At 44.6% G+C, this 18,636-nt stretch overlaps 1 protein-coding gene across 7 annotated transcripts in view; it reads right to left on the bottom strand.

Annotated features, from left to right (window-relative positions):
* Positions 1-18,636, bottom strand: part of LOC119433785 (protein disabled) — a 109,242-nt gene that overhangs the window by 20,058 nt on the left and 70,548 nt on the right. For 3 of the 7 annotated variants that reach the window (XM_037701038.2, XM_049658956.1, XM_049658957.1), the window contains exons 6-10: positions 16,616-16,786; positions 11,440-11,538; positions 7,328-7,420; positions 4,036-4,164; positions 765-1,640 (exon numbers count right to left, since the gene is read on the bottom strand). In XM_037701038.2, the coding sequence (XP_037556966.1) occupies positions 765-1,640; positions 4,036-4,164; positions 7,328-7,420; positions 11,440-11,538; positions 16,616-16,786 (1,368 nt within the window). Of the gene's footprint in view, positions 1-753; positions 1,641-4,035; positions 4,165-7,327; positions 7,421-11,439; positions 11,539-16,615; positions 16,787-18,636 lie in introns of all 7 variants that reach the window. The other 4 variants (XM_037701039.2, XM_049658958.1, XM_037701043.2 and 1 more) reach the window with 4 other exon arrangements.

The following is an 18,636-nucleotide window of genomic DNA, read 5'->3' as shown; positions in this document are numbered from 1 at the left end:
GCAGCCCTGGTCGGCCGTGCTGTTATGCTGTTTATACAAGGTATATATATGGTACATACAGGACACGCCTCCGCTCTGGAGGCATGCCTTGAAAACGCGTGGCCATCTTTCTCTGTGGTGTGACCACCTTTGCGGCTTCCGAAATTCATGCGAGGCGGTCGCTCACTCATCTCGGAGGCTGTTCCATCGTTGCGGCTGGACTGGAGCGGGGCGCACACTGCTATGCGCACAGTTTGGTCTTGCTTCCGTACTTTGGCACTTCGCGTATGCCCTCTTTTTACCATGACCAGATTCGAAGCATTCATTGTAGTAGTACGGCTAATTAAAAACATTCGTTATAACCTATATTGTTATATCTGGAATTGTTATAAGTGGGTTCGACTGTATACGCGAAGTTTCACCATTTCACAACATACTGTGAGCCTAATTTTAGATAGAACAGAGTTCGGATTGTAGAGGTCGCCACTCATCAACATACTAGTTGGTGGTGCCCCCCCCCCTTTCCCTTTACCAACGGGTATACATTGGGTTACACAATAAAGTGCAACAGTTGCTTTGGTTGTTGGTTTAGCACTGACTGGTTGTCTCTCAGCAGTCTCCTCAGGCCTAACACACATATAAAGAACCTTTTTTTGCTGGATCATCACAGTCTGTTGTAACGAGCAACAATTGTATTATGCAGGTATATAAAAAAATCTAGAAGAATAAGAAATGGTAAGCGCAACTTTTGTTAAATCTAGGTCTGTCTATTACCGCTATCTCACCTGGTTGCCGGAGGCAGCAGGCCCAGCAAAGAACTCATCCGCAAAAGGGTCCTGCGCTCCGCAACGGCTGAAGATGTTGCTGCTGCCCGATGAGGAGGAGGATGTGGCCGCCGTGGCTGGCCGGGACGGTGACACGGAGGACGCGTTGCTGCCACTGCAGAAGCCCTCATCCGGTGGTGGAACGGCCAGTGGCGGAGGCGGGGGCGGGAAGGCCGGTGGAGGAGGACCCTCGTCTTCTTCCTCCTCCTCAAAAGTCTGCCAGCCACTGACTGCACTGCTCAGCGGCGTGAGCGGCTTCCTGGGAGGGCTTCGGAGCTCGCTGAAGGCGCCGTGGTTGCTGCCGAGACTTTTGGACAAGGGGCTCAGGGGGCTCTTCAGCTGCTCGCCAGAGTTGGTTTTGGGCTTGCCGACACCGTCAACCAGGGAGTCAAAGGGGCTCGTGAGCCCTCCAAAAGCGGCGAGGTCGGGTTTGCCGACAACGTCGGCAAAGGGGTCCAAGGGACTACTGATGCTCGTGCTGTTGAGCTTGCCGAAACCCTCGGACGAGGAGTTCAGCGGGCTCTTCAGCTCACCAATGCTGGCGTACTGGTGTTTATCAACCCCTTCGGCGAAAGAGTCAAGTGGGCTCTGGAGTTCATTGAAAGTGGAGTGGTGCCTGCTGCCACCATCTTCGGCCAAGGGGTCCAGGGGGCTCTTGAGCTCGCCAAAGGCGGTGTGGCGATGCCTACTGCTCTTGCCACTGCCTTCAGACAAGGGGTCCAGATCGGCGAACAGGTCGGGCAGCGGAGTCGGAGGCAGGGATGCCGTCACCTGGGGTACGGCGCCAAACGGCAGGGTCCGCGGCGGCGGCACAGCGCGGTGCTGCTGCTGCGCTGTCTGCAATGGCAAAGACCGTTGCACTGAAGCAATACATCTGCAGCCCCTTTGCTTCAGGTTCGGAAGGGGCTGTCCCCTAATACAACTTCAAATCACTCGAATGTGCTATACATTATAATTTGCAGCCTGGTTACCTCTGATGTCAAGACGGGCCCATTGGCAAGTTATCCTGTACCAGGATTTTTATTCTAGCGACCTTAAAAGAAGATTTTGCACTTATCACTAGTTTATTTTGCTTCAAATTTCCTGACAAGATCCCACTTTTTTGTTTACAATGTTATATAAAGCATTTGGCATATTTGCTTTTTTTTGTTATCTAGAAAATAAAGTAAAAAGCTACTGTCACATGCAAACCTGACCATCAGAAGAGAGAATGGCTGCAGATGCAGACTATTAAATGAAAGCCTGGATGGATGAGGCAAACAGCAATTCCAAGTGTTTTACTGAATGACGCAGAAGAAAAAAATATGTTGCAAAATTTCAGCAAGAACTAAGCAGCAGTAAGTGCCAAAGTCGTTAACACTAAAAACAAGGTCTACTGTGCTTTAACAGTGCAAATGACACATTGATGACAACGACAGGCAACAAGTGTGTGGCATTGTCTGTTTGCATCTTGCCTGTCAGTCATCAAAGCATAAAATACACAGCCCCATAGTAAGCCCATGCGTCCACATCACTCTTTCGTCCCCATTCTTTTTTCGAACTGTCAGAGACTGGAACACTCCATAACGTCTAAAGAAGCCCAAACTTGACACAGACAGAAAAAAGGCACATACAAACACACAAAGGTGCTGCTTGTAATGGGTGTATGTGCCTTTTTTCAGTTTGTGTCAAGTTCGTGCTTCTTTAGTCATCTTTATGGAATCATCATCATTATCATCGTCACCATCGTCATCAGCCTATATTTATGTCCACTGCAGGATGAAGGCCTCTACCAACGTGCAAAACTGCCACACTGGACCAGTCATTCACACTGTTGGTACTACATGTATTTGCTGTCCCTGTTTCTAACAGATTTGGCACACACATAATTACGTAAAATTTTACTATCATTTTGCATCTGACCCATCATGCACAAAACTGCTAATTTACCTACACGTGTTACAAATAACCCATCATCTATTCTAGACCTAATTCTTACGTCATCAAGTGATATCGTTTCTTCTGCAACGCTCTCACCAGGCTTGAGTGATCGCTCCATTTTGCATTTTTCACTTTAACTGTCAGTCACGCACACGTCACAATTTTAATATCATCAGAGATCATAAGATAGTGAACTTTGCAGCTATTAACAACAAACTTGCTTTTCTTGACTCAAAATTCTCTGAACACTCAGTACAGGATAACTGAAATATGTCCCAAGTCAAAAATACACAAAATTAGTCGTGCAATTTATTTCCATTAAGCGTGCCTTTTCAAATAACAATGTGGCACGGTATAACAGGTCTCTAATTCGCCTTTCCATTAGAAAAAGCGACTTTTTTTATTAGTTAAATGTGAACAAAACCATGTTCAGTGGGATACTTATAAAAAAATTGCATTAGCTTACTCGCCCGCATTAAAAAGTACCCCATTCTCATTCTTTAATACTACACTTCCTGCCACACTAAAAAATAACTCGAAGGGTTCCTGGAACACTATAAGACAAAGTGACTAACAAATAATATCACCGAACGCACACCCCAGATCCCCGGATGTACCATTGCATCAGAGGTCAATGCGCAGCTCTCGTCATCTAGCAGCGGCATGCAGAAGTACGCAGCGAAGCGAAAATTCGCCAATGGCATTGGGGCACCACACGCGACAGCTTCTCCATTGAAAGTTTTTTTTTTCCAAAATTTTGAGCTGCCAAGTTGGGGGTGCAGCCCTTACACGAGTCTATACGGTATATTGCTGCACTCCTAAACACGATTTTGCAGGTTCGATCCACAACTATGACGGCCACATTCCGATGGAGGACGGAATGGAGAAGTGCTCATGTATCGTGCTTAGGGTGTATGTTACAGAATCTCAGGTGGCCAACATTACTTCACAGCTCTACATTACGTTGCCTCTCAAACCCACTGAGCCATTTCAGGCCGTTAAATTTTAACTCTACTCAAAATAACTGTAAATTTACCCAGAATGTATAATACAGAATCACAACCATTGCTTTATGGGGTTTTATCAGATGGCAGCCTCTAAGCAATAAAAGAGAGGAGCAAAGATGAATGAACGAATACCGCATTTATTAACAAAAAAGCTGGCTGCTGGCCAAGTTGTGGATTCAAGATGAAACTATCGTTTCTGCTACACAAGATGAGGAGCTAGGATAAATTGAAAGCGTTTGCAGGCTAAGGTGAACAACAGTGGTGGACGTCGGAATTCGCGCACTTATCTGTGCACTGCCACTCACCCCTGCGAAGGCGGTGGACTGTGAGGCGCGTGCAGTCGGAGGCGGCGGTGGCAACAGAGGCGGAGGTGGCCCCACGGGTGTTGCTGGCTCGGAGAGGAAGGCACGGGAGCCGGGATGATGATGGTGCTGCTGCACGGGCCGGCCAGGGGTGCGCGAGAAAAGACAGGCATGAGGCTTCCCCCCCTTGCTTCTTAATTATGTGGATGTATCTGAATAAAAATGCCTGCCGTGGTAGCTCCCTGGCTATGACACTTCGTCGATAAGCACAAGATCACCGGATTTCTCCCAACTATGGCAGTGGCATTATGACGTGGGCAGAAGCGCACGAATGCTCGTTTACTAAGCTTTGGGTGCATAGTAAAGGTGATCAGAAATTAACTGGAAGCCCTTAATTTAAGCTCGTTCGCAGAGCGTTCCATTTGTTGAAGAATTACCGGTGACATTGCAGCTCCAAAAGCATGGCTTTTGAGACCATGTTGCATATGCAGTTGTGATTGCAGAACAACGCATCTCAGAGGCCATGCAAATTTGGTGTTAGGAAGCTGGAGAGCTGCTAATAAGAATACTGCTATGTTAGCCTATCAATTCCCGGACCCAGTTTTACTGCCACAAAAAAGCCACAGCATCGATGCAGAGCCTGTTGCTACATTTATTTCACCCATTATTTTTATGGTAAGTCTTACCAGTTCTCATTACTCCGAGAGAGTAATGAAAGATATTACGCTTGAAGAGGGGGGTAGTGAAACATGGACACCAACTACATGAGGCAACTTCTCACGGTCATTGCAAAACAGCTGTGATTTGCAGCGTCTCATCTATAAACACAGACATTGCATTGAAATGGCTGTTCGGAAAGCTCTCCCAGCGTGTTCTCAATCATAAAACATGGAGCACCGTTTGAAAGGCACTAAAAAACAAAAAAAACAATTTGCCGTTGACACAAACAAGCTTCCTAGACCTGTGTTTTCTTTTTTTTATTTGAGGCATCACAGCCATAATAACTTAACTGATGGCTGTGAGCCATAGAAGTGCCCATTTATATATAATTTAAATCGTTTTTCACTGAGAATCTTTACCACAGATTATTTACAGATTTGTGCATATTTTAGTAAATTACAATTAAATTTCCATGTTTTGGCGGAGTCCTTGCAAAGAAATTGCAATACTGGTGTCATGGTGTGCGTGCAGCAGAAAATTACACAATTTTTTTTGAAGTTTCTAGAGCCTTGCACAGCTTTCGAGCTATTATGGACAAATCTCTTGAGGTGTCATTTATTGCTCTTATTTACTGCCTTAATCGTAGCAAGTTCCCATACACTTTGACCTCACTTTAGCGACAATGATTTGGCAATTATTTCTAGAGGAGCACTGACCCGCCGCTTTCCAACTAGTCATTTTCATTTTTCGATAAATGAAGTCTGAAACCCTGTAAACACTAGAAAGAATACTGGCAGATACCAGAGCGACTTTCTAGAGTAATTGTTTTTTGTTCCCACACCCACGAGGCGAATGCATCGCGACATGCTAACTCATGCCATTTCTGTTATCACTGTGACTGCCACATGTGAGCACAGCCATAAGAAATGTACGCAGCACTCTTGTTTATCATTCTATTTATGAGAAGTGTCATGATGCCTACTCTTATAGTTACACAATGTCAGTGAGTGTTGCTGTGTTTCATGACACCGCAGTGATGTCGATGATGCCAGGTCCGGCATTTTAAGGCCAACTTGAGCACCAAGCAGGCAGGGTGCAGGTTTGGTCTAGTTGAAAAAAAAACATTTAAACTAACAGCACGAAAGTAAAACGTAGAGACCAGATAAGGGAAGGGGCAACAAACAGCGATGAATTCCATTGGTTCATTCTTTTTCAAATAGATAGTTTAATATGATTCACGGACAACTGCAAAAATATGTGTAAAATTGGGGGGAAAAAAGGTGAGGAAAATGAGAAAAATCTATTCAAAAGGCAATACAAAATACAGTGTACTTTGTATTGCTCCGACTGAAAAAGAACCAAAGTTTTTAAACTTGAAACGTGGAACCTCCATTTCGTAGCATCCACATCACATTGGTGTCACTTTTTAACGCGACAGCATTAAGAGCCCTGTGTCGCAGAAAATCCGGCGTCGGGGGCGTTGCCTGGCCAAGAAAATCATCCCGAATCACCCCGAATGCGCAGTCCCTCCGTGTGGCGCAAGGCGTTCTCAAAGTAATAACCGTCAGAAAATAGTAAAGTACGACTTTAACACAACCTGCAGACATGATAGCATCGGATTGTAATTTGAATGTACAAGAAAACATAACTCTGTTACGAGGAGACTTAAGCACAAACCCCTTTTCCAGCATTTCTACCATAACAACAACAGCGCTCTCGGATAGGTCACTTGCAATAACCCCATCCAGATGGCACTTGCCTCCTCGGTAGTTGGACACGCCTGCTTAGGGGCAACAGCAAACAATTAATGAAATAATATCAAAAAGTTATTAGTTATGGGCCTTTGCATTTTGATATAAGGTGGCTTATATTGCCCCTGGAAAAATGTCTTCCCAGCGATGTATTTGTTTAAAAGCGAAGCCGACTTTAAGGGGATCGGTGTAAGATTGGTCTTTGTGAGCTGGCTTTCCCACGTTGTGTGTTGCAGGGAAGCCTACTCATAAAGAAAAATGTAATGCGAACAAGGCCCAATAACGCTATCGCGTTCTGCTCTTAAAGGCGAAGCTTAAGTGTCCCTCCAATTTTTTTTCTTTTCCTTTTTCGTTTTGAGTAGACTTTTTTTAGATCACTTTCAATTTTTCGTTTTTATTTTGTAACACGTATTTTCGTGGTTGTGCGTAAATCATATAAAAGCATCTGTTCTGAAAAGAATAAACCGGGAGGAAGTCAACACTGTATGTCATCCCTTCTCTTCTCTAGTGTCCAAGTTTTGCTTTCACACTTTAATTTCACACCAAATTAAAGTATCTTTTTCTAACCTTCGTAATTTCTAAATGCCATCCTTTCAAGTGCAATAACCATGTGGTAGTATTTGTACGTCACTGAAAATATGTGTAAGCAGTCATTTGATTTACTGTCGCAATGCTACCATCTGAATGATTTTAGAAAATTGCAACACTGTGGCGGAACCAATTCTTTAAAAAGATAAGAACGTAAATAGCGAGTCTTACTGTCATAGTTCAGATTTTGCGGTGCATATACGCATCGCAAACAGCCAACGCATATTTGCACGTAGAAAACTCGGACATAAGGTTGTAGAGGCTGGAACGTTGAAGATGCATGGTGATTAACGTACCTGCCTGGGGTCGACAATAAAGGATGTGTCGAACGGGTCGGTAGATACCAGCGTGGCCGCGGCGGCTATCGTCGTCTCCATCTGCTGGATCCCCTGCCGTGGCAAAAAAGAATCTCTTATAATAGAGACATGTCTATCTCTTATAACAGAGACACTACATTGAAATGACTGTTCGCAATACTCTCCCAGTACGTTCTCTATCGTAAAACATGGAGCACCTTTTGAAAGTCAACATTTCACTGGTGCTGCACAGGAAGCATCATTTCTCCAATCTTTCTCCTTTCTTTTTGGTATAAACTGGCAATGTTTTGCACCGCTAAGCTGCTCCCCAAAGACTATGAGAAATCATTAAGCAGAAGGCGCAAAGTTAATTTCTGCAGCTTTAACCCCTTCCATGCCACGGATGAGCTAGATTCGTCCGCACATTTCTGGCAAGACTGGCCAATGATTAGCTAAGCTCGTCAACAATACTTTTCATTCCCTTGCAGTTTTCATCTTGTCGGCAATGCACTTTCTATAGAGCTGTTAATGTTCACTTTTGAAATTAATCAGTCAAAATTTTGTTATATTAAATGCTTCAAATATTGCCTACATTGTTTTTCGTAAATTATTCCAGAGAAAAAAAAATTGATGATTTTTGATAAGATTAAGGAAAAGAGCGTGTGGCACAGAAGGGGGCTAAGTTATTCAAAGGGACTACTAACGAGGCTACTTGAGTAATAGCGAAGATTTAATAGCGGGAATATAAAATGTTCCAAGGTGATGATGCGAGGAGGCAGGCTACCCTCCTATTGTCTCGGCCAGCACGTGCAAGTGACCAGCCTCTCCTCCCTTCTCCCGTATTGGAGCCGAGGGGCCACGCGATGTCACAATGACCATTTAATTTTCTTATTTTTTTCCTTCTTTCCGAGTTCCTTTCTTGCTGGCTAATTCACACTCATGGGAAGTGGAGAAGTTGAAGCTAGGTAGGTAGCCCACACTTCCGGAGTATAGTTAACAGTTCACCTTCATCGCAACACAAGTGGATCCAGTAGAATCTCGTTGATATGATCTTCATGGGAACTGACCGGAAAATAAAATGTATCATCGGAAAATCGTATTATCCAAACCAATCTCCAAGAAGTATGAAAATAGGCATACTCAGTAACAAAAGCAGTAGCAGACGTACGTGTGGTGTCAAGTGATACTGCTCCGCATAACGTGTTATGCAGCGTACTATCACTCAACGCCACACGAACAGCAGCCAACGCACTTTTATTCAGCAACATGGAAACAGCTTGTCAGTTTGCGCTGAACTTTATTCCTTTCGATGTCCGTAAAAAAATTAAGTTAAAAGACGAAACCGCCATTTCCTCACTTAACTGAGCAGTGGCGTACCACCAGTTGGTGTGGTCGCACTGCCGCAGCTGAGTTTAACTGCCAGCAGTGCATCGTGTGCGTTTTTTTTCTTCCAGTGCGGCTGGGGCTCGTGGGTCGCTGGAATGTTATTTAGGCTAACACACTGGAATATAAAGCTATGAGTTTTAGAAGTACCAGTAAAAGCCCACTTCTGCAGTCGTATTATCCTAAAAAGTTAAGGTGAAAACGCGATCGCAATAACCGTATGATAATAAATTGCTCCTATAAGGCATTGGCTGGGAAAAGAACCAAAAATATATTATCCCGAAAAATTTATTATGCAGAATCTTATCAACAGATTCCACTGTATGTGGTAAACCACAAACAGTACAAAAACTAAAGACCAGTGGCAACACTGCACTGAATTTCTCGCACAAGCTCTGTGAAATTTCACAATTCTGCTCGGGGATAGCTGTATGTCAATAACTAAAACAGTAAATTTCATCCAGAAGTAAGGAATGAATAAGAATGGCCATGTTAAAAAGCTTGTCCACCATTAAAACAATGCAAATGTGTGAATAAAAGTATGTAATGCCACTAGAAACTGGAATGTGACAAATGTAAGACAGAAAACTTTGCTCTTGTCGCTAGAATTCAATTTCTTTTGGCAAGGAAATGCAAATACAACTTTGAAAAAGTACTGCACCCATCAAAATATATTTAGTGCATCCAGCACATTTCAAATATTGACAGCGGTTCGCTTATGGGATGCCAAATTAGTCAGTGTAATCGTTAGCAGAAGCTTGATAGGCTAGGAACATAGGTGGCGATGCCGTAAATATCGCATGTGCTCCCTGCACCTCCTCACTTTCAAATTCATTCAGCCTAACAGCACAAATGAACATGCCAAATAAATGTGAAACTATTGAGAGCAAAGTCCAATGGGACAGGTGAAACATAGAGCAGCTGAGAGGCATGAAAGTTACTCGCAGTCGCTTGAATGTATACGTGGGCATGAGAGATGCCCGCAAATACATGCAAAATTAATGAGAGCAGCATTTCGGGCAATTTGGTAATCCATTACTCAAGTATTATTGCACAACAAAAAGACACTGACATGAGAGAAGAACACACACCAAGCGCAAACTTTCAACTAATTTATTGTGCGACTGAATCGGTTTATATATGTGAAGCAGTATTGACTGCGCATGCATTTACATGAAGAAAAAAGTACTCACATTCATGTAACATAGTTATAAGTCAAGTGATGCCGCCTCCAAGAAACTTAGTTCTGTGGGTTCTGTTCGCTTTTCTGTGGGAAGCAATATATCGGGAAAACTGGGCGTTGCCTCAATGATCGGCTCCGCAAACACCGCAATAATTTAAAAAATGGCACTGGTGGGTTCTTGGCGATTCATTGTCGCTATCATGGCTGCAAACCTATCGAGGACGATTGCACGATTGTGTCCCATGGCAGAACGCAGCTCATTCGTGAAATAACTGAAGCGCAGGTGATTGCGAAATTTGGAAATAAGTGCGTTGGTTTCCCTTCACTGGCTCTCACAGAAAAAGAACTAAGTTTCTTGGAGGCGGCATCACTTGACTAATAACTATGTTACACGAGTGCGCAGTCTTTCTTTCTGTAAGCGCATGCGCAGTCTATACTGCTTCACATATACAAACCGATTCAGTGGCACAATAAATTTAGTTGAAAGTTTGCGCTTGCTATGTGCTCTTCTCTCATGTCCGTGTCTTTTTGTTGTGCAATAATACTTGAGACATGCAAAATTGCCACGCGACTGGCCGCTCGAGTCACTTTGCGTGTATTCACAGGCATCATTAAAGCTCGCAAAAACATTTTTATGTAGCACGTAGCCAACAGAAAGCTGTATCACGAGTTTTTGATGTTGCTCTACAATTTTCTCTTTGACACTTTTCATCTAATTATAATAATTGAGAAGTTTATAATTAATTATGACTAAGTATATAACTTGGCAGAATGCACAAAATAATATGAGTATCTACAAGCGACGGCAAACAACATTACGTTGGTTCTGTTCAGTTACGTGGCATCTGAATATTTTTAAAGTTTGGCCCAAGTTAAGTGAAACACCCTGCAGAGTGAAATCAGTTTTGCATTAATTGGTTAACTAGTGCAGGATAGCACTGGCTAGTCAGTAGCATTCATTAAGGCAACACCAGAACTGTAGCTCCCGAGGATTGCTTAGCGGGAATGATACACCTATGCAATATGCAATTTATGTAAGCCGGCTGGTGGTGTTCACTGCCAAATTATGGTTGCCAGCCTTACATTACCAGCCATGTTTACTCTTCAACTGAACACAGCAGCCACAGTCTCAACACACTGCAGATCTTCACTAGGATCTTAAAAAAAAAGAAATCTAAACCAAAACTTAATCCCTGTGGCGTTTTTCTCAAGAGTGACCTGTATATTGAAAAATGTGTAATACGCACAGCAAGATTTGATCTGATTAAGTGAAAGTCCATTTGCCTTTTTTGTTTCTTCCTCTCTTTTACTGTTCCCCTGTTCTTCCTTCCTAGTCATTTTTCAAAATGCTACTTCTGTCTCCTGTGCAACCAGACGAAAATATGAGCACTTCAGTCGGCTGGTGATAATTTACATAAAGAACTCAACGTTATCAATCCGCAGTCTTCTTGTCTTACCGACGTTCTTCATGATTCATAGAAACAAGCTTGCTGGAAGGCAACGCTACAACCAGATGCACCGCGCAGCCCAGCAGCCGTGCACTTACCTCCTGCAAAGAGTCCAGCTCGGACTGTAAGTCGAGTAGGTCGTCCACCGTGGGAGTCTTGTTGTCCGCGGAGGAGGCGGGCTCGCCACAGCTCTCAGCCTACACACCATGCACAGCCCACATGCGCTCTACTTCACACACATGCAACGTCACACTGTCATTATCATCATCCACTACGACTAAAATAAAACAAAAAAATAATAATGGGGCCGCCATGCACATAATGCCTCGGGAGAGCAAAACTATGGAATCCCCCAACATAGTGGCACGCATCATAAAACTGAAGCCTCGGCAAGCTGCTTCCTACAAAGATTACTGGAGGGCACCTCGGGCACTAACTGTCTACGGGAGCTGCAAGTGTAGCAGTTCAGCTGCCACGGGAATCATAGGACATACAGTAAACCTCCGCTAACTCAAAGTTCTGAAAACCGAGAAAAATTTCGGGATATGCGAACTTACAAAAATATGAGCCCCTGGCTGTGCATAGATCACACAGGGCCTTGCGAAATAGGTGCTATTAGCCGCCAAATTCTCGCAAAAGCTCAATATACCAGGAGCGGTATTTTTGGCAGATCACTTTTGCGCGATATTCTATAACTCAGCACCAGACATGTCGGGCATCTGCGGGCAACAGCGATCCTCGCACAGAGCCAAGCAAACGCTGTTGCATGTAGGCATCGACGAGTCCAAAGCCTAGTCCCGCGAGACATCGCGAAAGTGCTCGTATCCCAAAAAAGTTATAGACCGGGAACACCGCCCCAGGTCCGGGATTTTGCAGCCATGCCTTTCGCTCGATTACATGCCACTCTTTCATCCACTGTTCTCAGCTGGCTTATCTCAGTGATAACGCAGGCGGAGTGTTGCTATGACCACCGACGAAGTACAATTAGAAATGGCATCGGAAAAGGCATAGCTACAAAATCCCGGCCCTGAATTTGCTACTTAAAGAAAATGCCAAAAACATACGAAACATTTGGCATAGCGTGCAGATCACACGGCATCGCGTAAGGCATGGTATCTATACACCAATCGCGTAGTGACAACGCTCTGCGCACACAAGAGCATGCATGATGCAGAGGTCACGTGCACCTTCTCACGCTTATCGCACTTAAACACGGATAAGAGCGACACTCTGCCTGCATTATCAATGAGGTTGCAGTGAGCCATGAACCGTGCATGATAATAGTGACGTAGAATGAAATGTCATTCGCTACACACTTGCAGTCCTGTCACTTTTTGGCAATATCGCAGCTACACGCAATGTATGGAAACCTTTGGGTAATGACTTCTTCCCGTCATTTTCGCAGACAAGATTCCAAGATATCCGGAGTACACCGCAAAAGCATTTCGAGATAAGAGGCAAAAAATACACGGGGTTAACACCGAGCCAGGCAAAAATTTCGACTTAGCCGATATTTTGAGACACAGTAAAAGCTCGTTAATTGAATGCTCGTTAATTCGGAAAATCGGTTAATTTGGACACGTCCTTTGGTCCCGGCAGGCGTATGCATTATATAATGCACTGAAACTCTCGTTAATTTGGACGTATTTGACCGCACATTGGTTAATTCGGACAACTCTCGGAGCTTGGCCAGCGCGGAGCGCCGCAAATGTGCGACGCAAACGAGCCATAACGGCGTTAGCGTCCACCGAAACGAAGTGACGGAGTTCGCATCGCCATAGCCATCAGTGGAAATCGTATGGGAATGACAGTAACGCCAGAACGCTCCGTGCCTATTTGAGCCTTATTTTATTAGTGCGTTTGACGGTGCGCATAGCACCGCGTCGGCCACATGCCTTCATAACCGAGTAGTCGCCATCCATGATCACGCCGATAACAACCACGGTTTCGACCGCAGTTGCAGCAAACGGTAGTTTCGTTCTGACTCGGTGCATGCATCGGCCACGCACCTTCAGAACCGCAAGGTCGCCGTGCTTGATCGCGTTGACAGCGGCTGCGGTTGCAGGCAAACAATAATTTTGTTTTACTCAGTGCAAAGCTGTAGAGGATGAAAAGCACCATCGACATAGCGATGGGCGGCGACCCGGCGACATTGTCGAAAAAATAATCAGGATCTGCACGCACTAGTGAAAAGCGCGTCTCAGATGAAGACGCGCGCCGCAGCCGCGCTGTGAAAGAAGTCGCGATACCCTCGTCGCTGTGAACTCTTAATCAGTCACGAGATGACGATAATTGCAGCTTCTGCATTGCGTTTGTGGAAAATAGAAACAGAATTTCCTGTTTCCTACTGTAAATAAGAGCGTGTTGACGTAAGCATTTGTTTATTGTTTTTTTGATACCCTCGATAATTCGACATTCGGTTAATTCGGAGATTTTTTTCGGTCCCGTGAAATCTGAAGTAATGAGCTTTTACTGTATCAGAGTTCGAGTTAACATGGGCTTACTGTAGATGGATTTACCTAAGCTTTGTCCTTCTGGCTTCAAATGACTTTGTAGCTTTGCAAATAAGAGTAACCTTGACAAAATATTGTGCTACAAATGCAACAATCATCAATGATTATGCACATGAACAGAGATTTATAGCTTCCATGCATAGGTAGCGTCGTAAATTCAGCACCCAGTAACCCCTACGTTGGGGTGACAGAAACAGATCCCAAAGAAGATGCTTTTGTGGCCTGTATGAGCTGAAAGCAACTGCAGAGCCGGAAACACGTGTGAGCCGCCGTGTTTTGGGCAGTACCTATTTAGAAAGGTATGACTGCTTGGAAATTCATGGCGAATTCGGCAAATCGCACCAGTGCACCTTGGGGCCATGACGATTGGATGAAAGGGTGCATAGGACACTCCGGTGCGCACCAGTGTGATTTGCCAAATTAGCCATCATAGAGATATAAAGCATAATAAATAATGCCACAGGAACATCTGAAGCCACAAGCACAAAGTTTAGACAAATCAGCGTACTAGCCATCGTTCTTGTGGCAGCTGAACGGTCGCAGCACCCGAGTTCCCTCTAGCAAATTGAGTAGCAAACTGAACGGGTAACAAAACATGCTCCTTAAAAAAATTGTTTTAATTAAATAAAGAAGAGCAGCAATCTAGCTGCCTCAAACCACATCCGGTCAACGATACACCCAAACGTTCTACAATCTGTGGACAACACTTTAGCCGAGTTACCCATCAGACCATCTGAACAATGGGGAGGTTTCAATAGTGCTTGCAAGGCTCATGAGTAGATGAGCACACGCAGTAAATAAAGTCCCATGCACATGCCCATTTCTTCTGCTACTCGCACACAACAATGACCGCGACAGTAGTATGTGGCTCTTGGTTCGTCAACAACGTTAATCCTTTCGCTCATAACTTGCCAAGAGTTTGACAGATGCTCCTGCCCCCTGGCAGTCTCTAGAAGCCTGGGTGAAGCAAGCCAATGACATCGAGGCTGTCAGGTACGGACCCTGCCAGCATTATTCCGACCATGCTTCTATTGCACTGCAGGGCAGGCTACCCATAGCGGGTATGTGTCGGAAATATCAGATATCACAGTGCTGGGATATCGCAAGAGCATGCAGGACTGCTTAAAGGTGCACACTATACTCCTGCTCTTAATTCCCAAGTGTACTTCTCTGCAGTGCACATTTGCCCAACTAACGGTGGCACTGGTTATGATTCAAATGAAGATGCAGTTGCTAGCTGCAGCACTTGCTGGGGGCTTGGTTTCATCACGAGAGCCCCGTCAACATCTTCCATGTCATAATACAAGTAAACTGCTGCTTGTATGACTACACCGCCATTAGGTGGGCAAGCTGACTCGCAGAAAACCTGGCTTTACAGTTACGAGAACGCTCTTCTGTATCAATGTGCAATGAAGCCTCGAAAGATGCGCTCTCTGCAACAGACATGCTGCAAATTATGAGAGTAAGAAAAGTGGCCACCAGTTCCACAGAGCAAGTACTGGGCGAGAAAGAGATGGGATAGTGGCCATGTCGCAAGCAGATGAAATGCACTGGACGAGTCCCATACTACTCTCGCGGTAAAAACAAACACCCGGGAGCAGGGACGCAATGCCCGTGGCATACAATGCATGACCCGCAAGAGGTAACAATGCACTAGCCCAATGAAAGGCCACAATGCTTACCTTTATCCTTGCTCATTGGCAGAGCAATGGTGATTCTTGCAAACCAGTAGCTGAGAATTTTTTACCTGGTCTATTCCTCTGGCCATGTCAAAATTGCATTGCTGCACTAACAGCAGGAAGACTGACACAATACGGATGGGTGCAGCTTCACTGAACAGCAAACACAAGCTGACAATTATCAGAGGAACTTACCATTTTAGATTTGCCTTCACACAGTCCCAGGTACACTTTAGACGAGGTTATGTATTTTCTGAAATGGTCATCCGTTTATCTACATCTATCTAGTAGTTTCTGCTGATGATCATAGTCATTATATGTATCGTATGTATCGTATGGCATCATAGAAATCGTATGTGAATGATACGAACGCTGGAACACTTCGTGCCCATTCTCGCCTTTATAGCCTTTATTCTTGCGTTTAGCGCAGCGCATAACACCGCATTGGCCATGTGCCTTCATAACTGCATATTCACCATGCACGATCGCATCGATAGCGACCACGGTTTCTTCAGAGCGGTTGTGGCAAACGGTAACATCGTTATGACTCATTGCGTACATTGGCTGCGTGCCTTCACAACTGCATAACCGCCATTCATGACAGTGCCCACAGCGCTTGCAGCATACAGTAGGTTCGTTCTGACTCAGTTCAATGGACGTGCACGTGATATCACAAACACGGTAGAAGCTGTCAAGGATGAAGAGCTCTGGCTACATCACAATGGACCAACAATCCGTTGGCGAGCAGCTCACTGGCGAAAAAATAATCAGGATGGGCGCGCAGTAGTGAAAAGGGTACTGCGGGCGCACTGCGAAGGAAGTCGCGAGGCCTTCGCCGCTGCTAGGACTAATCAGTCGCAACATGACAAGAATTGCAGCTTCTGCACTGCCTTTGTGCAAAATAGAAACAGTATTTGCAGTAAAAAAAGTGTGTTGGCGTAATAAGCATTTGTTTATTTCGTCTCGATACCCTTGGTAATTCGACATTCAGTTAATTTGGACATTGTTTTCGGTCCCACAAAATCTGAATTACCGAGGTTTCCTGATTCAGCTGACAGCTGACCACGGATCAAGCCACTGACCTGTGGGCTGCAGATCACCTCCTGTGCCTCCCCGCGATTGGAGAAGTCCGTGGGGGGCTTCCATTCCTGCAGCTGCTGCCGCTGCTCAAGCTGCGCTTGGCGCAACTCATGCTGCTTCATCTCCAGCACCACCTGGAAGAGGTCACGCAGCGCCACCACCAGCTGGGACGCCTGCACAAGAGACGGTCTCACGCCATTGGCATATGCCTCGAGCAAAAATATAACTCCAACTTGGTACACGAGTCAAACAAACAACCATCACAAGGAAAAAAAAGGCCCGAGATGAAGGTTTGCTTCATGAACTCCCATCTAGACATTGTTTAACCCGCTGATGACAAGTGCAATGATTCTGTAAAACACAGTAAGCAGATCAGTAGTTTGTATTTTCTGGAATTTCTGTTGTGTAACTCAAATTTGATCCCGACTGCAATAGATGGTCGTGTGTAGGATATTTATAACTGGCTTCCTGTGTATAACCTTGATATAACAAACTTCATATAACGAAATTCTTGATAAAACAAAGTATTTAATTTTTATAACTTCTTGTCCGTAGAACACCAATTCTGTTGAACCTCAATATAACGAAGTGTGTTTAAACAGGATTTCAATATAACGAAATTTCACTGCCATCACTAAGTAATACAGAGGCTATAAATAGGAACTGCCGCTGGATGCAGATGGCTAAATGGTTGGATTACATGCGGCTGCTCCTCCTCTAGCTCATCTCCTCTAGCGCGGACGTGGCTGTGCACGGATGTCAGTGTGGCTGAGCGTATACGTGGTGTGCCTGCCCTATCTTGGAGCTTATCTGCACCGTGTGCAAAGCCCAGGCGAGCTTAGATGGCCGTGGCTTCATATGCGCTCTATTCCCGCACATTTGGTGCTGCCGTGTTAAAGCGGGAGGCTGACGAATTGTTGACTCCCCTCTGCCTGTGCTCTTCATGACAGCATTGTCCCACAGCAGGCTACACTATCAGCTATGGCGGCGGGGTGGATGTGAAAGTTTCACACACTTCAGTGTGAAGATATCGTCTACACGGCATGAAACAGTAGTTTTGGTTGTCGACTCTCAAATTCAAAATGAAATTTTTTTCTCATTGAAATTCATTTTTTCAAACTCTTGAATAATTTGGAAAATTTTAAAGCCTCTTCTAGGTAAGAAAAATCTGTCAGTGACTTTACCTATTCGCATAAAAGGTTGAAGTTCAACATAATGAAATGTCAATATAAAGAAGTGGAAATTTTACCAACTTCGTTATATTGAGGAATAACTGTTTTTATTACATAGCAGGCAATGCTAAGAAGGCTAGAGAGACTTCTTGCACCGCTCGCATTTACTGCCTCAGGTATGAAAGAAAGCTATGGGCACGTGTCATGTATTTCAATGTAACATTAGGTCTCGTGCTTCGATGTCACAAAACACGACACGTTTACTGGATGGAAAGCATCACAGATCTGAAATTATTTCCCACCAAACGAGTGGAGCAACACATTTCTGTGACCAGCGGCCACAGTGTGAACTCATGCTCACGACCGAAACATAGTGTGTTGTATATTGGAAGTGGGAAGGTGCACAAATTATGATTTCACGTAAACTTACGTCCACAAGTTGTAGCTGCAATGCATGAAGTAGTTATTCCACAGAAAGTGTCGCAGGTCAGAAACAACTGCACGGTGTAACTCAAAGAATGAGGCTGCGATCACCGCACTACTTGCGTAGCTTTTGCAATGTTGCCTGCTATGTATGATGTGGAGTATGTATGGAACAGTAGGTGTCACCTTTACGAATGCCTACTGTTTCCGCATATGCTGATGGACAATGCCTCGTGCAGCGTTTGTGATTGTGACGAAACTATGCAACATATCCTAATATAGAGTCCCTGTTTTAACATTGAAAGAGAAACAATACGTGCCATTTTTAAGCCAACTGAACAGAGCATTCACAGAAGAAAAAATACTGGGACCATGGCCTCGAGCGTCATCCCACAACAGCACCGCTGCACTTTTTGGAGATGACTCAG

Source organism: Dermacentor silvarum, chromosome 11, assembly GCF_013339745.2.
Source record: "Dermacentor silvarum isolate Dsil-2018 chromosome 11, BIME_Dsil_1.4, whole genome shotgun sequence".
Classification (NCBI taxonomy): domain Eukaryota; kingdom Metazoa; phylum Arthropoda; class Arachnida; order Ixodida; family Ixodidae; genus Dermacentor; species Dermacentor silvarum.
The sequence above is the reverse complement of the archived record's forward strand: the minus strand, read 5'-3'. Positions and strand labels throughout refer to the sequence as shown.